This window comes from Equus caballus, chromosome 13, assembly GCF_041296265.1.
Source record: "Equus caballus isolate H_3958 breed thoroughbred chromosome 13, TB-T2T, whole genome shotgun sequence".
Taxonomy (NCBI): Eukaryota; Metazoa; Chordata; class Mammalia; order Perissodactyla; family Equidae; genus Equus; species Equus caballus.
In genome coordinates, this window is record NC_091696.1 from 11,342,908 (window position 1) to 11,364,656 (window position 21,749).

At 45.0% G+C, this 21,749-nt stretch overlaps 1 protein-coding gene across 15 annotated transcripts in view; it reads left to right on the forward strand.

The window, feature by feature from the left end:
* SH2B2 (SH2B adaptor protein 2) overlaps positions 1–21,749 on the forward strand; it is an 83,299-nt gene that overhangs the window by 42,692 nt on the left and 18,858 nt on the right. For 10 of the 15 annotated variants that reach the window (XR_011424603.1, XR_011424604.1, XM_023655395.2 and 7 more), the window contains 3 exons: positions 14,576–14,829; positions 15,578–15,656; positions 16,474–16,574. Coding sequence is in view for 9 of the 15 variants with exons in the window: in XM_023655395.2 (XP_023511163.2) it covers positions 14,576–14,829; positions 15,578–15,656; positions 16,474–16,574 (434 nt within the window). In the remaining 6 variants the exon portion in view is untranslated. The remainder of the gene's footprint in view (positions 1–14,575; positions 14,830–15,577; positions 15,657–16,473; positions 16,575–21,749) is intronic. The other 5 variants (XR_011424608.1, XR_011424605.1, XR_011424607.1 and 2 more) reach the window with 1 other exon arrangement.

Genomic DNA, 21,749 nt, shown 5'->3' on the forward strand with positions numbered 1-21,749 from the left:
CTTATGAAACAAATTTAAAAAATTGAACAGGAATTTAATGAAGTCTCTAGATCTAACTATGAGTTTACCAAAAAAATTAACATTAATAGGGGGATGGATGAACATATCAAAGGACACTAAAAAAAATGCATTTGGCCAAATCCAGAACTGAGAAATTCTATAGGAAAAAACCTTTGTTTCTTCAACAAATAATTGTCATGGAAAAGAAAGAGAGGAGGAGAAGCAATGTAGATAAGACATAGGAAATAAATGTAATAATCCAACTGTAAAAAAAATTTTTTTTGAGACAATTGGGAAAATTAAAATGTTGACTGGGTATTAGATGATACTAAGGAACTATTGTTAATTTTGTTAGGTGTGATAGTGGTATCGTGGATTTTTTAAGGGATACAGCCGGAAGCATTTACAGATGAAGCAATTATGGTATCTGGAATGTGATTTACAAGACTCCAGCAGGAGGGCAGGGAGGGCAGACATGGAAAAAAATGTTGCTAATTGTTAAAGCTGGGTGATGGGTACATGCGAATTATTTCATATTCTGTCTTCTTAAGACTAGTTTTTATATCGACAATTAAAATTTTTAGAAAGCAAAAGTTTGATGGTGAAGGGAAGCAAGAGTCCCTGGAAAAGGATGTAGAGGCTGGGGAGACGAGGCACGTTTATATGCTGAAGGAGAGAGCGAGAACACCAGGAAAAGAAGTCACTGGGGGAGCTGGTTCTGGAGAGTCCTGGGAAATAGGATGCAGAGCCCAGGTGGCAGGCTTGTCCTTGGCAAGGGTGACAATTATATACCAGCCTCCATTAGCTGAATTCCAGCTTGTGTCTTGTTCACACATTTTATCTTAACTGGCTCTTACAGCGTTCCATGAGAAGAGTGTAATTATTGCCATTTTAGAGATAAGGAATTAAGGTTTAGAAAGATTGATGACTTGCTCAGGGTCAAATAACCTGTAAATGGCAGATCCAGGATTCAAACCAACGTTGCTGTACTTCCAAAGCTTAAGGTCTTTATAGTTGCGAGACAGGATGAAAGGGGGAGGTGTGAATTTCAAACACCAGAGGGGAAAGAGGGGGCAGCCCATGCAGCCTTCATGACTGATGGTCTCTTTTCCTTGTGAAGTTGGCTGGGAGGCTCTTAAGGACAAGGGTGCAGGCCCTGCTGATCACATTGGGGCTGCCAGGGAAGTGAAGAGGAGTGGACCACATTCCTGGTCCAAGATTATCTGGGCCAGCCAGTGAGACAGAGATGTCCCCACAAGGAAATTCAGCAGGGAGAATTATTAGGTCCCTCACGTGGCCCCCTCCCACTCTGCAGCAGCTTTAAGAGACATAGGTACAAATATAGGAATGTGAGTTGACCCATGCTGCATATGAGTCAGCAAAGGGTGGAAGGCTTCCAAATAAAGCTCATGCAAATTCAGCTGCTACCCAGAGCCCCAGGAAGGGGAGGCAATGGCCAAGCCTGCCCCCATCTCACTGTGCCCTGATCACACCTGACCTTCTCTTCTCCTCTGCACAGTCCTGCCCTGCCCCTGGATAGAGACCTACATGGAGTGGAATGAGGCCAAAGGAGGAGCCAAAGAGTCGTGGCTGGGTTCTGGGGGTGCCTTGGGCGATGGAGAAGAGAGAGATAGGCAAGCTTCAGGGAGGAGGCAGGGTCCAATACATCAAGAACTTTAAGCCAGGGGCCGGCCCAGTGGCCAAGTGGTTAAGCTCGCGCGCTCTGCTGCAGCGGCCCAGGGTTTCTCTGGTTCGGATCCTGGGCACGGACATGGCACCACTCATCAGGCTGTGTTGAGGCGGCGTCCCACATGCCACAGCTGGAAGGACCCACAACTAAAATATACAACTATGTACTGGGGGAATTTGGGGAAAAAAAGCCGAAAGAAAAAAAAATAGATTGGCAACAGTTGTTAGCTCAGGTGCCAATCTTTAGGGAAAAAAAAAGAACTTTAAGCTAAGGAGCTGGGTTGCCTAGCAGAATTATAGCATAGTAATTAAGAACACAGTCTTTCGAGTCCGACTCTATGTTATTATTCCAGCCCCATCATTTACTGCCACGTGACCTTGGGCAAGTTATTTAACCTCTCTGAGCCCAGTTTCTTTATCTGAAAAACAGAGACTAAAAAATAGTATCTACCACTGAACAACAGAAAAACAAACAGCCCGATGAAAAAATGGGCAGAGGAGATGAACAGACACTTTTCCAAAGAAGAGATACAGACGGCCAATAAACACATGAGAAGATGTTCAACATCGCTAATCATCAGGGAAATGCAAATCAAAACTACACTAAGATACCACTTTACGCCTGTTAACATGGCTATAATCACTAAAACTAAAAATAAGAAATGTTGGAGAGGATGTGGAGAAAAAGGAACCCTCACACACTGCTGGTGGGAATGCAAACTGGTGCAGCCACTATGGAAAACAGTATGGAGATTCCTCAAAAAACTAAAAATAGAAATACCATATGACCTAACTATCCCACTACTGAGTATCTACCCAAACAACTTGAAATCAACAACCCAAAGTAACATATGTACCCCTATGTTCATTGCAGCACTATCCACAATGGCCAAGACATTGAAAGAATGTCGACTGATTGATTTATCCCATCGACTGATGATTGGATAAAGAAGATGTGGCGTATATATATGCAATGGAATACACTCAGCCATAAAAAAAGACAAAATCATCCCATTTGCAACAACATGGATGGACCTGAAGGGAATAATGCTGAGCGAAATAAGCCAGACTGAGAAAGACAAACACCAGATGATTTCATTCATGTATGGAATATAAACAAGCACATGGACAAAGAAAACAGTTGAGTGATTTGATTACCAGTGGAACGGGGGTGGGGGGTGGGCACAGGGGGTGAAGGGGAGCACTTATGTGGTGACAGACAAGAAATAATGTACAACTGAAATTTCACAATGATGTAAACTATTATGAACTCAAATTTTAAAAAAAAAATTTTTTTAAATAGTATCTACTGCTAAGACTTTAATTCCCGGTAATGGCACATCAAGTAACTGCAACCAACCTCCCCACTGAAGAAGTAATGAAAACTAGCCAAAATATTTTTTAAATCTGCTTTAAGCATTGGGGTGTTAAGAAAGTAGCGACAAACTATTAGGCTAAGTTCTGAGAGAAGACAGAAATCCAGAGAAGTGAGCCTAGCATTTCTGACTACATTTTCCTGGAGCTGTTTGCCAATTTGGAAGAAGTCAATGAATGTCTGAGGGCCTGAGCAGCCTTTTGACAGTCTTGTTGGGCTAGGGAACAATTATTTGAATATAGTACCTGCCAAGACAGGGGTCCCTATGAAAACCACAGAAGGCTGCATCCTAGGGGTCGGAGTGAACCAGAAATAGATCAGCCTTCACATGGATTGAAGTCCAGCTTCCAGTTATCTCAATTCCTGAAATTGAATTAAGGTAATCAGGAACTGCTAAAACTCTCAAGCACTAGCAATGTGTACCCTGGCAGAAGCAAATTTAAATCCTCTCTGGAAGTAGTTAACATAACCCTAAATACCCATTAAAAAACAGCCAGGCACACTAGGAGACAAGATATCAAGGAGGAAATCCAGAAGAAACAGCAGAGAATAGAGACAGATCCACAGGGCCTCCAGATATTGGAGTTATCACCACAAAAAATATTTTTTTAATGTGTTTACTATATAAGAGGAGATCAAGAACTTCAGCAGAAAACTGGAAACTATAAAAAAAGGCATAGCAAATCTGAAAAAGAATGAAACTATTTAGAATAAAAAATAAAATAAGTTAAATTAAGAATTTGATGGATGGATTTCACACAAATTATATACATATGAAGAGAGTATTAGTCAACTGGAATATATATCAGAACAAAAGAGGGGCTGGCCCCGTGGCCGAGTGGTTAAGTTCGTGCGCTCCGCTGCAGGTGGCCCAGGGTTTCGTTGGTTCGGATCCTGGGCGTGGACATGACACTGCTCATCAAACCACGCTGAGGTGGCATCCCACATGCCACAACTAGAGGGACCCACAACAAAGAATATACAACTATGTACCGGGGGGCTTTGGGGAGAAAAAGGAAAAAATAAAATCTTTTAAAAAAAAGAAGAAGAAGAAGAAAAGATGCAGAATGAAACATAGAGAAATAAAAGTATGCAAATTACAAGAGTGTAGATACAATACATGGAGGATACAAGTTATGATATACCTTCTAACATACATGAAATTGGAGTCCCAGAAGCAGAGTAAAGAGAGAAGGGAACAGAAGCAATATTTGAAGGAATAATAGCTGAAAAAGTGATGAAGGATATCAAGTCACAAATTCAAGAAACCTCACAAACTCCAAGTGGAATAAACAAAAACTTCAGGTGTGCTAAGGTCTTTGCTTGTCCTAAAAAGGGTAAAACCATTTAAGTTTGTTGTCACATGCCGTCAAGTGTGCTCCAACTCCTGGTGACACTATGAGTGAGTGATGTCCACGATGCCCTGTCCTCAGCAGCCCTACTCAGCTCCTGTAGACTCATGCCTATGGCTTCCTTTATGGAGTCAATCCATCTCATATTTGGTCTTCTTTTCTTGATGCCTTCTACTTTTCCCACCATAAGAATCCTGGCTTCTCATGAGGTACCCAAAGCAGGACAGCCTCTGTTTTATCATTTTTGCCTCCAGCTATTGTTCAAGGCTTAATTTGCTCTAGGACCCACTCATCCGTCTTTCTGGCAGTCCAGGGCATCCACTGAGCTCTCCTCCAACACCATCTTTCAAATGAATCCATTTTTCTCTCATTGGACTTCCTCACTGTCTAGTTTTCGCACCCGTACGTAGTAATTGGGAATATGAGGGTGTGGATAATCTTGACCTTGGTCTCTAATGACACTTCCTTGCACTTGGTGATCTTTCCTATTTCTTTCATTGCTGCCCTTGCAAGTCTCAGTCGTCTCTTGATTTCTTGGCTGCAGTCTCCATTTAAATTGATGGCGGAACCAAGAGAAACAAAATCTTTAACAATTTCAGTGTCTTCACTGTCTACGTCAAAGTTGTGTAGTTCTTTAGTCATGGTTTTTGCCTTCTTGATGTTTAGACTTTCATAAGTCTGTTACATATTGCGATCTCTGGGGCAACCACTGAAAGAATGATAAAGTGTGTCTAAATGCCAAACTAACAGAGGAGGAAAAATGAAGTAAAGTAAAAATAAGCAATCAAAAAGTAGGCAAGAAAACAGGTTAAAAAAAAGAAAGTAAGAAACACAGAGGGGCCGGCCCCATGGACTAGTGGTTAAGTTCAGCGCCCTCTGCTTCGGCAGCCTGGGGTTAGTTCCCAGGCATGGACCTACACCACTCATCGGTGGCCATGCTGTGGTGACGACCCACATACAAAAGAGAGGAAGATTGGCACAGGTGTTAGCTCAGGGTGAATCTTTCTGAAGCAAAAAAGAGGAAGATTGACAACAGATGTTAGCTCAGGGCAAGTCTTTCTCAGGAGAAAAAAAAAACGTAGAACTAAAAGGACAAATAAAAAGCACATAGTAAAATAATAAATTTTAGAATCTATACATTTACATTAAGTAAATTTAATCGTCAATTAAAAGATAAACATTCTTATTCTATTTTTTAAATCTAGCTATATGGTGTTTCTATGAGAAAAATGTAAAACATAATGATACATAAACGTTAAATGTAAGAAGATAGCAAAGGACATAGCTTACAAACGAAGGACACAGCCTGCAACCAAAAGTTGGTATAGGGGTAGTAACATCAGGCAAAGAGGACTTTAAGGTGAGAACCATTCCTCAAAACAAAGAGGAACTCGTCACAGCAATAAAAAGTTAACTTCACCAGGAAGATATACCGCTTCTAAATTTGTATAACCGAATCGCATTGTCTTAAAAAAAATAAAGCAAAAATTGACAGATCTGCGAAGAGAAATAGTGAAATCTAAAAATAGTGGGAGATTTTAACACACTTTTCAACAGAAACTGATAGAACAGTCAGACAAATAATCAGTAAGGACATAGAAGATTTAACCAAGTTAACCTTATGGACATACATAGTCGCAATGATGTGCCTATATGATATGATGTGAGTTGGTTTGTATCTGCTTATGAGAGCCGATTTTTAAATTTTGAAGAATTTTGTAATCTGGTTGATATCACATTGGTAGCTTGAAGTTGACCGTGGTGGGAGAATTTTTACCACGGAAGGCAAATGTTACAAATCAAGATTTTATTCCCTCCCCCACCCTCACCACCCGCCCTCGCCCCAGCAAGGCAGTTAAACGTTTATAAGCATATCAGGGCACATGGAAAACTGTATCTAATTGCAGATTGCAAGTTATTTTTAAGTATATGAGACATTTACAAAAATTATATACTGGGCCATAAAGTAGTCTTACACATTTCAAAGGATTGAAATTATCAGAGCATGTTTTCTAATTACAATTCAAATAAGGTAGAAATCAATAACAAAAAAGATAACTAGGAAATTCCCATATATTTGGAAATTTAAAAGTACACCTCTAAATTACCCAAGTGTCTAATGGTGAGTTCCAGAGAAAGCAGAGCTGAGACAGAGCTTGCATGCAGGTATTTTATTTTGGGGGTGGTCCCAGAAAACAGGAAGGCACGATTGAGAAGACTGACAGAAGGAAGAAGAAAAAAACCAATGCAGAGTTGGTCATCATTGTGAGTGACTGGGACTTGATCCCCGGGACCCTCTGAGGAGCTGTGTAGAACATGCCTCAGAATTGTCAGCCCAAGAAGTGGAATAAGGGAGTATTTATCCACCGGTTCTTGTCCCCGACTGCTCAAGAGTTGCCCCATGCGCCATTAAGACTCCCTTGCACTTCGAGCTCTGTGAATGCTTGGGTGCCGAGCAAGCCCTGGGGCAGAAAGCAAGACATATGCGATTATACTAAGACAAGGTGTCCCAGGTTACACCTCTTCGAAACTGGTTGGGGCTGCAAGCTATAAAGTGGGCACAAGAACGTCCCGTACAGTCCAGCTCTTTCAGCTCTCCAATCCAGTCATGTGTTCCATTGTTACCATCCATCACAAAGCCTTGAAATGCTGCTTGGCCACAGTCCTTACTGAAGACTTCATAAAGGAGGGTTAGCGAAACAGCCACTGCTTTAACTGGTCCCAGAACCACAATGATATTCATCATCTCCCTTCTCCACCCTCCATTCTAGATTTCCCTCACCAGTGGCCAGAAACTTGACATGGTGGAGAGACCCAGACCTCCGTTCCTGAGAAGCCATATCTCTGAGTTGCCATACCCCTGTCAGGCCATAGTTGCTGCATTTATCCATTCACAATTATCATTGGATGTGGAAACATTGAGAAATAGTTCCCAGGGGCGGGCTGGTGGCGCAGCGGTTAAGTTCACACGTTCCGCTTCGGCTGCCCGGGGTTCTCCGGTTCAGATCCCAGGTGTGGACGTGGCACAGCTTGGCACACCATGCTGTGGCAGGCATGCCACAAGTAAAGTAGAGGAAGATGGGCATGGATGTTAGCTCAGGGCCAGTCTTCCTCAGCAAAAAGAGGAGGATTGGCAGCAGTTAGCTCAGGGCTAATCTTCCTCAAAAAAAAAAAAGAAAAAAGAAAAAGAAATAGTTCCCAATAAATCCCTAAAGGTCTAGACATACTCCTCCACAACCGCATTATAACAGCTCCTAGCTCCAACCTCATTGTAATAGCTCCTAGCTCTCATGATCATCAAGGTCAATTATCCCCACCCCTTCCTGCTGTTTCACTGGCAAGAAAAGCCCAAAATAAATAGGTGGTAATCATAATTTCAAATTCACCGGAACCCTTACTGGGTCCCCCAGCATTTCCCTGACACCCATGAATCAAAATCTCTCATCCAGCTGAGACAAAGTGTGAAAAAATGAGAAGTACAGGTTCCCAAGCAGATCTCTGGGGTAATAGTGAGAGGGGCCACTTCTACTGCCACCTTTTGCTTCCCTAATCCATGAATTCCAACTATAGGGGAGGCAGCGCCGTATAGCACCTATAGGTTCCACCCGGAGGCTATCACTCCAACCTCTCAGGGGGTTGTCCTTAGTGGGCAGCTTATCTAAGAATATGACAGTCCACCCCATGCTCTGTTAGGTCGCCTGCTTTCAGATATTATGGTATATAATTTCATCACGTTGCGTCTCCTTTGCCATAAAAGAATCCCTTTGTCTGAAGAGATGTGTGAGATCCCTTGCAAATCAGATGCATTCTGCAAGCCCTTGCAAGATGCTCCTGGCAGAGGTACTGCAGGTAGGGAAGGCAAACCCATGTCTGGAATAGCATAAATTACAGCTCCCTCTAGGATGAAAGGTGGTCGATGTAATCAACTTGCCACTAAGAGCTTGACCAGGCTCCTTAAAGGATAATGCTACATGAAGGTCATTCAGTGCAGGCATTCAGCAGCAGCAGTGATATTTCAGCCGTGGTGAGAGGGAGCCCATTCTGTTGTGCCCAGGCACAGGCTTCAGCTCTGCCTATGGCTACTCTGCTCATGGACCAATTGCACAGTCACCGGAGTGGCTTAGGACAGAGGCTGGATGCCCTCCCCTAGACAAGCCGTGTTGTCTACCTGGTGCTGAATGCCTCCTCTGCAGTGGTCGCCACCTTGGATGCCTTCTGACTTTCATAGCCTGCCTTGAGTTGATGGTTGGCTAACCTGAGCCTGCATTTTCTCCTTTCAAGCCCTCCAAAGCAGTTAACAGAAAGCCACCAACAGCACAATTCTCATGATTCCCATTGCCTCGTGTCTTTCAAGTGTCATCAATGCACATAAGCCAACGCATCACCTTCTACCTGAATCTCCGCTCAATCCATCATAGGAGAAAATATGAATAGTCATGTTGCTATTGCATGCCAGGGATTGTCGCCATCCTACTTACCCCCAGCAGAGGGGTCTTTATTGCAGCCTGACCAGTGCATGGTCCCATCCTAAGGGACCGCTTTCTTGAGTCACTTCCAGTACCAATTCTCTTAGCTTGGGTTCCCTCCAGAAGTGTGAGCAGTTTATTTTGGGAAGTGCTCTCAAGGAGACAGAAACTAGGGGACTAGGCAGATTGAAACAGAGAAGAAGAAAAAGCCAGTACAAGAGGAAACGATTGAGCTGCTCTCTACGGTGGACTTTCTGGGGCTCAAGCCAACTGAGACCCTCTGAGAAGCCATGTAGAATACATTTCAGAATTTTCCACTCAAGGCAGAAGACAGAAGCGCTTAGCCGCCAGTTCCTGTCCCCGCTAGTTAAGCAGTCCACGCATAATGTTAACTCCCTCACGTGTCCAGCTGGATGTGTGTGATATCAAGGGCCCCAGGGCATAAAGCAGGAAGTGTGAAAAGCGCCTGAAGCAAGGGCTGTCGGCCACGCCCAGAATAAAAGTTGAGATGAGAAGATCTGAAGCACGAAAGCACTGAGGAAAGGCAATTTTTTCAATAAACAGCTCTGGAAAATTAAATATCGATATGGAAATACAGGAAGTTAGGCTCCTACTTTACACCAAACCCCAAAAACAATTGGAGGTGAATTGTAGATCTAAATTTGGAAGACAACACAGTATCTGAAAGATAATAGAAGAGAGTTTCTCTATAACCTTGGGGTAAGAAAGGATTTTTTAAAATAGGACACAAAAAGCCCTAAATAAAGAAAATGGTGATAGATTTGACTGCTTGAAATGAAGAGCTGCTTTTTGACAACAGATAGGAGTAAGAGAGTAAACAGATGAGCTACACAGTAAAAGGAAGATATTTAAAATGCATTCTGACAGGCCCGGCCCAGTGGCGCAGCGGTTAAGGTCGCATGTTCCACTTTGGCGGCCCAGGGTTCCCCAGTTCGGATCCCGGCTGTGGACACGGCACCACTTGGCAAGCCATGCTGTGGCAGGCCTCCCACATTTAAAGTAGAGGAAGATGGGCATGGATGTTAGCTCAGGGCCAGTCTTCCTCAAAAAAAAAAAAAAAAAGCCTTCTGAGTAAGTCTAACTATGTAGAATTCCAAAAACAGGATAAACTAAACAAATTTTATAGATGCATGATTAGGCAATAAAAGTATAAAAATATAAAGAAAAGCAGGGAAGCAATTACCATTCAAGCCAGGAGAGTAGTTAATTCTGGAGAAAGGGAAAGAATAGTGATTTGGAGGGTCGGGGTGGGTTCTGGGTGCTGGCACATTCTACGTCTTGACCCAAACGTGCTATGCAGTTGTTTGCTTTGTGATCCTTCATTGAGTTGTATGTTTTGTTTTTGTACATTTTTCTGTATGTATGTTTTATTTCACAACATAAAAGTTTAAAATAGTGTCTATTTCATAAGATCCTTGTGAGAATTAAATGAGAAAATGCATACGACCCAGTTGCAAAGAGCCTGGCATGTTGAAAGTGCCCACCAAGGTTAGTGACTCTGATTCTCATTGGATCCGGGGCATTTTGTGTGGCCTGCCCAAGCACACTGTGCCCACGTGTGTGGAGCTCAGCAGAAGATTTGTGGATGGTTCACATACTCCCGGGAGGTCAGCCAGGGAGGGTGTGCAGAGCACAGGTGGGGTGGGCAGTGTCAGGGGCTGAGAGATCGCGGGCCAGACAGGACAGAGCAGGCATCTCTCCCACTGGGTCCTTCAACCAGCAGACTATGGAGTGTCCCAACCGTGGGGGCCGAGTTCATGGATAGAAAGGTAATTTAGTGAATCAGATTGGGAGCTCTGAAGGATGGGGGTCATGCCAGCTGCAGCTCTAAGAACCTCCTACCGTTGCCCAGCGTGGCCTGGCTCAGAAAGACCCCTAACCTGTGGGTGCTGACCAGCCTTAGCCACAGCAGCCAGGACCCTGCCCAGTAGGTGTCCAGGGCCAGAAGCAGAAGCGTGGGGGCTTCATCCACGTTGGCTTCTGGACTTGGGAAAGCCTATCACTGCGACCACCCGTTGGCCCAACACTGGATAGGGCAGGGCAGAGCAATTTACAGGATCTGAGCTGCCTCAGGTGGGCACAATGGGATAAAAGCTGGCAGTGCTCCCCAAAGCCACATGAGAATGGGGGGTGGCTCCCCCACAACCTGACAAGGTGACCTGTGTTTATTATATAAGTGTATGGAGGTATAATTTTCATACAATTCAATTCACCCTTTTTAAGCATATAGTTCAACTATTTTGGCAAATATGTGTGTTCACATAAGCACCGCCACGATCCACAACATTTCCATTGCCCCAAAAAATTCCCTTTACAATCAATCCCTTCCACCCACCCTCGGCCCCTGGCAACTGCTGATTGATCTGTGTTCTGTCCCTATCATTTCAGTTTTTCCAGAATGCCAAGTAATGGAATCACTCAGGTTGTAACCTTTTGAATCTGGCTTCATTCATTAACCATAATGCTTTTGAGAGTCATCCATGTGGTTGCAAGTATCAATAGTTCCTGCCTTTTTATTGCTGAGCAGTATATCACTGAATGGAGATATCACAGTCTGATGGACATCTGGGTGGTTTCCAGTTTTTGGCAATTACAAACCAACCTGGTCACATCCAGGTCTCTCAGTGGACATCTATTTTTATTTCTCTCAGGTAAATACCAGGAGTGAGATTGCTGGGTTGTATGGTAAATGTATGTTTATCTTTATGGGAAACTGACAAACTCTTTTCCCAAGTGAGTATATTCCATTTTTGTTTTTATTCCTGTTGGTAGAACTGTTCTTTTGTCTTCGAGAGCACGACCACTGCGGAAAAACCACTGACTCACAATTTCAGGGAGAAACTCAAATTATAGAATAGTTGTAAACATTTTTGCTGTTTTCATTCTTTAAGTCCCAACCACAACTTGAAGGATCGAGGTCGGAGTGCTCATCCCCAAGGGTGACCAAATGTCTGGTTTGCCCAAGACTCTCCTGGTTTTAGCACCGAAAGTCCTGCATCCTGGGAAACCTCTCAGTCTTGGAACCAAACTGGGACAGGTGCTCACCCACTTGAGTGTCAGGTGCTGTGCCGCGCACTGTACGTCTGTCACATCATTTTATCCACAGGCCAGTGTCGAGGGTAGGTTTGCTCGTCCCCATCTTGCGCATTGGGAAACAGCCTTCAAGAGCTTAAGTTGCTCCCCCAGCCCACAGTCCAGAATAGACGGAGCCAAACTTTGGCACCACGTCTGCCAGACTCCAAAGCACTGCTGTCTTCCAGGGCTAGAGCTCAGTCCCTGGGTGCCGCGCTCAGGGCCCCGGGCGCACCAGAGCAGCAGGTAGGCCCGAGTGGAGATTTGCTGCCCTCTGGTGGCAGATGGGGTGACACCCCGGGTCTGAGTCCAGTCTTGGGCGACAGCTACCCGTGGGGGTTGCCAAGAGGAAAGGTGCCCTTTCCTTCCAGGGAGCAGGACCTCAAATCTGGTCTCAGTCCTAGGAGGGTAACACATGGAGGGCCCCCACCAGGGTCTGCTGGGGGCCTTGGTCCAGCCATCCGTGAATCATGTGATCACTCAGGCCTTCACAGACCCAGGGCCAGACTGCTGGGTTTGAGTCTGTGTGACCCTGAGCCGTCACTCACCTCTGTGGTTCCTTATCTGTAAATCAGGATGATAAACATGTCAACACTTAGACCAGGCTCCGATATTGAGGCTGTTATTACCAGCTCCTTCACACCCATATCCTCCACCTTCGTGCATTCATTCACTTAACTTCTATCCAGCAGCTGTCTGCCAAGCACCAGCTCTGAGCTGGACCCTGAGCTGTGGGCACCAGGGAGAGGGCTGCCCTCCTGGCTCTGTAACTCTCTGCTAATCCCCTGTCTCTTGTGTTCATTCATTCACGGAGTATCCGTTTATTACTGAGTGTTCACTCATTTTTTTCTCATACTCACTTGCTTAACTTCCTTATTCATTCTTTCACCCATCACTTGGTCATCTCATACACAGTCATTCATTTTTTATCTATTTTTTTGAGGCGGTTGTTGACTCCCTTTCCTCCCTCCCTCATTCCCCTGTTCTGCAAGCATTCTAGAAGCACCACTATACTCTAGGCCAGGATTAGATGCTGAGATGCTGGCTCAACCCTCCCCCCAGACTTGTGGGTAGACAGTTGGTGAGGACATGCTGTGATAACTACCACATGCCAGCCATCAGGGACCCAGAGCAGGGGGGAGCATCAAGAAGGGAGTAACTGCCTGCCTGGAGAGTGGGCTGGGGGGCAGTCAGAGAAGACTTCATGGAGGAGGTGGCATGTTTGGGGAAAAGTGAGGTGCCCAGGTGGCTGAGGTGTGTGATATAGAGTTGTGTGTCCATGACCACACCCAAGCCAAGCCCTCCCTAGGTCCCAGTGACAGACCTGGGCCACTCAAGGACTTCTGATTATTCATCACCCTTGGCCCCTGAAAAACTACCACTATTGGGCAGCTAGGAATGGCCTTAGATTGCTAACACCCTGTCAGAGGGGTCACCTTCCAACTCCTGGACACTCACTGGGAGAGCTGTCCTGGGCTGGGCAGGCTGAGCAGGCAGCTGAAGCAGTCATATCTGAGGTGCCTCGCCCCAAGATTCCAGGGTCAGCCAGAAAATGTTTATTTAGTGCCTTGCTGTCAGCCAGGCCTTGCCCCAGACGCTGGGAGTACAGCAGTGAACAAGCCAGAACTCCCACTCTCTAGCAGGCGACAAATGATACACAAGAAAAACAACTGTGAAGACCACAGGGACACACCCGTCTTTGAACAAATTGGGTCTGTTGCCTCTTTTGAGAAGGAAAACTGCACTTACTCCAAGAGAATGTTAAAGAGAACTTAGTAAAGAATTTGGGCTTGGGTTAAGTGATTTGGGAGAGGGTTCAAGTAAGTGGGCTTTTATTCTGGATTAGATGCTGTCATCAAATGGGGTCAATTCTATGATTGGATGTCTTAATAAATAATAAATATTTAAAGTGGAAGGAATGAATGGAGGCTATTGCTGTAAAGAAGCAGCAGTTACTCAAAAATGTTTGGTCTTTTTCCGGTTCCAACAATAATCTTGTTTTCATCTGAGTTCAAACATGATTACAGAGCAGTCTTGATTATGCCTTGCTTCCATCACAGTCACAGAATGGCCTTGTGTGATGTTGGTGTTCCAGGAAATTATATCCAACAAGAGAACACCAAGGCCTAGCTGTAAGTGCCAGGCCAGCTCCCAGATGTGAGAAACAGCTTTCTCATAAGAAAGGCTCATTCACTCGACCGAGGTGTATTTGCTGGGTGCCAGATGCAGAGTAATTCCAGGTGGACAAAAGAGACGCAGCCCCAGTCCTCAGGGAGCTCACAGTGACATGTTTGCAGCTATCTTAAATAAAGAGATTGTCAGAAATGGGAGGGGGAGGGGACCAGAGCCGAGAAATGGCCAGAACAAAGGCCCGGGGGCGAGAGGGGATGCTGAGAGCCATTAGCAGGGCAGCCGGCGGAGCCAGGAAGCGCCCGGGGACTGGAGAGGTGGGCGGGGCCCGGACCCCCAGGCACGCAGGGCCACCTCCCCCCACCCAGGGGCGTGGGCGTTCGGATCCCCGATTTGCTCAGAAACAGGAAATGAAATCAAACAGCCTTGATCAAAATAACCGGCTCCACCGTGGGCTTATGAATATTCAGCAGCCTGCTTCCGGCTTGAGACTCCGCCCCAGCCCCGCCCGCCTGGGAGACTGCGCTTGCGTCCCTGGCGCGCGGCTCTGTCGTCATACGTGCGCGCCGCCGCTTGCCGGGGAAGGAGGAAAGCTGTCATGGCGAGCTCCGCCGCCTCCTCGGTGCGACCACCGAGGCCCAAGAAAGAGCCACAAGCGCTTGTCATCCCCAAGAATGCGGCAGAGGAGCAGAAGCTCAAGCTGGAGCGGCTCATGAAGAACCCGGTGAGACGGGGCGCGGGCTCGACGGCCCCTCCGAGTCCCACTCCCTTCCCTTCGGGCGCCTTTGGGGGCCCGCGAGCCCACCTCCCCCGCCTCCAAACTCAGGAACGCGGTACCCGAAGCCCAAGGCCAGTCTTTAGGAGAGAGTAAGCTACCCCGGAGATAGTGAGCTTCTTCCGTCCTTATGTTAGAGCCCCGCCTGGATAAGGGTTCTGTGCAGCGGCTTCCCGCGCTCTAAGACCCTTTCCAGTTTAACTTTCTATGAACAGAAGTATTAGACTGGAAAGATGGAATCTGTGCGTTAGCACAAGGGTTTATTTTCTTCTAAACAGCGCCGATTGTTAGGCGTTGGCCGAGACACCGGGGACAAGTCACTCCCCCCGTCCAAGCCTGGTCCCCTCAATCATGAAAATAATTGGATGAGAAGGTCTCTTAGACCTTTGACTGAAAAGAGTTGACTCTCTTACAGTAGGGTTAAAGTTCGGGGTTTCCAGCCATGAAGGGTGTCTTAGGTTTCTGAGTTCTGCTCTGGAAAGTTAAGTGTAGCCCTGGCAACGCTGTGGGCTGTGATAGACTCCCAAAAGTATACAGGATGAAGTAAAGCTGAGACAGAGGGAAGATAAAATCAGCTTTGGGTCCCAGGAGCAAAGCAGCCTTACTTCACAAGTCCAGTTAAAATTCTTTAGTTAGAAGAGATGTGACTCTCTCCGCAGGTTTATACTTAAAATGCTTTCCTGTTTAAATGTTGCAGGACAAAGCAGTTCCAATTCCAGAAAAAATGAGTGAATGGGCACCTCGACCTCCCCCAGAATTTGTCCGAGATGTAATGGGTAATGTCTTGGGGGAGGGGAGGGCAGTATGTAAATATAATTTTTGAGGTGTAGATATAAAAACCCTGCAGTTGGTATTTGTTAATTAGATCTCTAACAGGAAAAAAAATGTTCGCTAGTTCAATCTTTTGCTCACAACGAAGGGGTATTGTTGCTCATGGTTTGGTGTTAGAGAATTTTCTTCTGTGTTATTTTTAATAATATGTGTATTGTTTTCTTCTAAATGGGAATAGTTTTATCTTGTTGGGTTGTAAATTAACATATCCTAATTATAAAGAAAAATAAATAATAGCAGTATAAGAAAGTTTGAACCACCTGTAATTCCAACATCATACTTGTAACATTCTGATACAGCCTTCCAAACCTCTTTATAGTCAAAATCACTCATGCTAAAGAAAAAATGTTTTTACAAAAATGTAGTTGTTCTACACATACTGTTTGGTAACCTACTTTTTTCACTTAATATATCATGGACATCTTTTCAACTCAGTAGAAATTGAAAAATGTGAAATCATCTGGCTGGGCAGAGAAAGGTCATAGGCTCTTTTCTAGGTTTCTGGTCACTGAACTGCAGGCTGTTCCTCCTCTTAATACTGCATTAGAGTGGAATTTTTAGTAACTTCACATTCAACATTCGTGCAGCAAATATTTAATGATGCTTCCACTATGCCAGGCGCTGTGCTAGATTCTGGAGTGCATTGGGGAATAGGGCAGGCATAGTCCTTTCTATTATTTCCAGTGTCTTTGGTGCCCTTTTGATTAAGGGTGCCCTATGTTGGCAATTTTCATCAAGAACTATGGACTGTCCTGGCTGTAGGTTCAAGCGCAGGGGCCGGCAGTGGAGAGTTCCACGTGTACAGGCATCTTCGCCGGAGAGAGTACCAGCGACAGGACTACATGGATGCCATGGCTGAGAAGGTCAGTGAGCGAGGAGGCTGGCTGAGCCCTTGGTGTGGGGTAATGTGCGCTTATAATTTTACAGAAAAGTGTTTGAAGAACAGTAGATCCACCTGGTCGTTGCTTGTGCAAGTCCTGCCTTCTAAAGTTGGTATGGGAAGCAGACCTCAAGTAGAGTGCAGGTGACTCTCAGGTCAGACTCGGCACAGCAGGGTGCTCACACTAGGAGGCAGGTGAGAGGAGGGGGACGTCCGTGTGTATAGAAAGACACGGCAGAGTCCACTTTCCCCTCCAGGCCATTTGCCAAGAAGTGGAATAGAAAGCAGGATCTCCCACACCACTTGAGTTACTATTTCTCTGTTGTTCTCGCTCTTTTTGGCTGAATGCCTGTAACTCCAGTTAGCTCTGTGTTTGGTGTGACTAGTAGTGTGCTTTCGTGTGTCTGCTGCTTTGAGTTTTCTAGCTTGGAGGCTGGCACTTCTTCATGACCAGTGTCTAATAATAATTGATTTAGAACTGAGAAGTGCTTTAGAAATTGTACTTTAAGAACTATTAACCTGGGGCTGGCCCGGTGGCACAGCGGTTAGGTTCGCACGTTCTGCTTCTCTGCGGCCCGGGGTTCACCGGTTCGGATCCCGGGTGCGGACATGGCACCGCTTGGCGCACCATGCTGTGGCAGGCATCCCACATATAAAAGGAAGATGGGCATGGATGTTAGCTCAGGGCCAGTCTTCCTCAGAAAAAAGAGGAGGATTGGCAGCAGTTAGCTCAGGGCTAATCTTCCTCCAAAAAAAAAAGAACTATTAACCTTTCTGTTAGTTGACTGGGAGAGCCAGAAACCTCTCTCTTGTTGCTCTGAAAATTACTCTTTTGGAGATTTCGCTTGTTTTATTTTATTTTATTTTATTTAAAGATTTTATTTTTCCTTTTTCTCCCAAAGGCCCCTGGTACATAGTTGCATATTTTAGTTGTGGGTCCTTCTAGTTGTGGCATGTGGGATGCCACCTCAGCATGGCCTGATGAGTGGTGCCATGTCCGTGCCCAGGATCCAAACCAATGAAATCCTGGGCCACCAAAGCGGAGTGCAGGAACTTAACCACTCAGACATGGGGCCAGCCCGTTTTATTTTTTTTAATTGACTTTTGGAGCTATTTTATCCACATCAAAAATCTTGTTGCGGGGCCGACCCGGTGGCGCAGCGGTTAAGTGCACACGTTCTACTTTGGCGGCCCGGGGTTCACCTGTTCGGATCCCGGGTGCAGACATGGCACCGTTTGGCAAGTCATGCTGTGGCAGGTGTCCCACATATAAAGTAGAGGAAGATGGGCACGGATGTGAGCTCAGGGCCAGTCTTCCTCACCAAAAAGAGGAGGATTGGCAGCAGTTAGCTCAGGGTTCATCTTCCTCAAAAAAAAAAATCTTGTTGGATTTTTTACTAGAATTGAGTTGGCTCTATAACTTAACTTGAATGAGAATGGATATTAGAGTGTTTAGTCATTTCGTCTAGAAACTTTGTCTTTGGGGCTGGCCTGGTGGCACAGTAGTTAAGTTAGCACATTCCACTTCGGTGGCCCGGGGTTTGCCACTTCGGATCCTGGGTGGCACCACTTGGCGAGCCACGCTGTGGCAGGCGTCCCACATATAAAGTAGAGAAAGATGGGCATGGATGTTGGCTCAGGGCCAGTCTTCCTCAGCAAAAGGGGGAGGATTGGCGGCAGACATTAGCTCAGGGCTAATCTTCCTCAAAAAAAGAAAGAAAGAAAGAAAAAACTTAGTCTTTCATTTGTTTAAATCTTTTTGTATCTCTCCATTATGATTTATGGAAACTTTGCATATATCTTACCACATTTGTTCAAAGATATTTTACGTTTTCTGATTGCATTGGTGCTGGGTGGTCCTTTATATTTTGTTGTTGGCTACCAGTGAGAATCAGGAAAAAAATACTATCCTGTGTGTAGTATTCCTATATTTGCCCACCTTACTTAATAAAAATCAAATATCATTTGGCTAATTCTTTGTTATTTTGTATATCTGATTTCATCTCCTTAACGCTGTGCGTGAGAGATTGCCCCTTGTTCTTAATCTTACAACATGTGCTGAAAAGTCCTTTTCCTCTATCTGACCCTGATGCCATGGAATACATTGGTGCATTTTAGAGAGATGCAGATACTTTAAAATAATGTTTATTTGTCTCCTTTTTATGAAAGAGGAAACCACTTTACCTGAGAGCATTTGGTTTTCTGATAATTTGGTTTAAAAAAATACGACTCTCTTGCTGTATAGGAAATTAGAATTTCTGAGGCCGGCCCCATGGCCGAGTGGTTAAGTTCGTGCTCTCCGCTTTGGCAGCCCATGGTTTCACCAGTTCAGATCCTGGACGCAGACCTAGCACCACTCATCAAGCCATGCTGAGGCAGCATCCCATGTGCCACAACTAGAAAGACCCACAACTAAAAATACACAACTGTGTACCGGGGGGCTTTGGGGAGAAGAAGGAAAAAATTAAAATCTTAAAAAAAAAAGGGAAAGAAAATTAGAATTTCTTGTTATATAAAGGAGATAAAATACTTTAAAAAATTAAAACAAACAACGTGTAAAAATAGAATACTACTTAGCAATAAAAAGGAAGAAATTACTGATACATGCAAGAACATGGGTGATTCTTAAAGACTTTATGCTGTGTGAGAGAAGTCTTGCACAAAAGAGACCAAATTGTGCAGTTCCATTTATATGAATTTCTACAACAGGTAAAATGAATCTGTGTGAAAAAAACATCAGCACAGTAGTTGTCTCTGGGAGTTGGGTGAGGAGTTGACTGGGAAGAGGCGTAAGGGAACTTCTGGGCTGATCCAGTTGTACACTCGAGATTTGGGTGTTATATATAAGTATTACCTTAAATGGAAAAAATAGAAAACCCATACAAAAATATTAAACTCTAGTTAATGATATGCGTGCTTAAATCTTTAGAGGTGAAATGTCCTGATGCCTGAAACTTACTTTGAAATGCATCAAATAAAATAACATGGATTGATGGATGGATAGAGGTATGGATATGTGATAAAGCAAGTAGCAAAATGTCATTTGTAGAATCCAGATGGTTGGTATATGCACTGTGTAATTCTTCAACTCTTCTGTGTTTGAAAATTTTCAACATAAAACACTAGGGGCAATAGTAAAGCAGAGAGACAGACAAGGCCCAGCCCCGGTGGCCTAGTGGTTAAGGTCCGTGAGTTCTGCGTAGGCAGCCATGGTTTGGTTCCTGGGTGCAGACTTGACACCACTCTGTTAGTGGCCATGCTGTGCCGGTGGCCCACATACTAAAAAGAAAAAAAGAGGAAGATTGGTGATTAATTCAGCCTCTAGCCCCTCTCCCCTCCCTGGAGGTCAGGAAATGGGGCGGAAAGTTCCCCTGGCAGCTGTTAGCTCAGGGCAAATCTTCCTCAGCAAAAAAGAAGAGACACAGACAAGATACAGAAGAAATTGTCTAAATATTGATAGGAATTGCCAAAATTGAGTTTGAAAACTATCTTTATGATTTTGAAACAGAATGGGATCATTGCCTTGGCAGTTTTCACCTGGTATTTGCTTCTCCTGCAGCCTTTCTTGGCCCCCAGATGTTGGTGGTTCGTCTCCAGCTCCTGCCACCCTCTGGTTGTGACATTCTCAGTTCCTGTGGGAGATTTCAGGTGGCTTGTCACGTAGCTATACCAGGTCACTGTGATGAGTTTGTACTGTCAGGAATAAACCAAACTTTATATATACAGACCACTGGAAGCACTTTTTTCTTTTAAACTACTTTAGAGGGGAAGATAGAGCAGGCTGTTGTCTCAAATACCATCAGTTAGTCTGAAGTTTTTATATATTGATCAAAGACCCAGGGAAAATACAGAAAAGACAGAATGTTTCACAAACCTTGAGTCCATGCAGACACAAAGGTTTTTATTTCACGTGGTGAAAGATAGGCTCTGAGGTTAGAAGGAAAAGAAGAGGCAAGAGAATCCTCCTTTCCCAGTGACAGATGGGATGTCACCGCCCATAGGCTGCGTCCCACTTGCTCCTGCCTGAGCCCTTGCCACAGCCGGGTCACAGGCGCAGCGGCCCGCCGGGCCCTGTTCCGTTCACTTGGTAAGTGCAGCTGCTTTGGCAGCACAGATGGAGATGTTTAGAGCTCCGCTTCCGAACAGACCAAGTGCTTGTAGTTAGCCTTCTAGTTGTCCTGTTCAAAGCTATTTCCTTCTTGAAAGGAGACCCTTCCTTTTTCCTTCATGATTCCTGTCCTCAGAGCATTTCTCTGTCACTCTGAGCAGATCCACACAGCCTGGCAGTGCAGACTGTTGACCTTTATGGCTGTGACTGGAAGAAACAGAGATGACACTTGATATCAGTAGATGTCTTTGTAAGTTTCCAAGTGCTTTCCTAGGTTATCGCATTTCTTTATTCTTCCTCAAGACTTTGGGAGAGAGGAATTATTATTTCTCCCATTTTCTAGATGAGGAAACTGAGGCTTAGGAGCAGAGAGCTGCTAGGAAGAAATAATACAAAGGATGGAGAGAGGCATATATGTATGTGTAGGTATATCTACTCACATATACATATATGGTCTGTGTCTGTGTTAGTAGCAGGTGATGGCAGTACGTGTTAAACAGCTTTAGAATCAGTCATTTGATATCTTGTAACACTTAGGACTTGAAAATTCCACAGTTCTGGCCCTCTGACCAGTCCATCTGCTGAGCTCCGGTCGCTGTCTATAAAGAAAGAACACACTCTTGTGTGTCTCTTCTTCTCTCAGTAGTCTGCTACACTTCTGACACTTCTGGTCACCAAATGTTTGGGGATTTTGCCCCACACCAAGCAATTCTGTGACACCAGCTGAGTGTCCTACAGTTGAGCTCAGTTCTGACACTGTTTACCTGGAGACAGCGTCAGATCCTTCAGGTGAAGAGCTCAGTCCCACAAAACTTCCTCCCCCCCCCCCATCACCACTTGAAAGGTTGTCACCTGTGCTTCTGAGGGACTGGCTGTAAATTGGAGGTTTCTCACGATCCCCTCCTCGGGGTGAATTAATTTGCTTAGAGGGGCTCACAGAATGGAAGAAGCTGTGTTACTTACTAATTTCTGGTGTGTTATAAAAGGATATACCTCAGGAACAGCCAGGTGGAAGAGGGGCGCAAAGCTTCCATCCCCTCTGCCAGCACC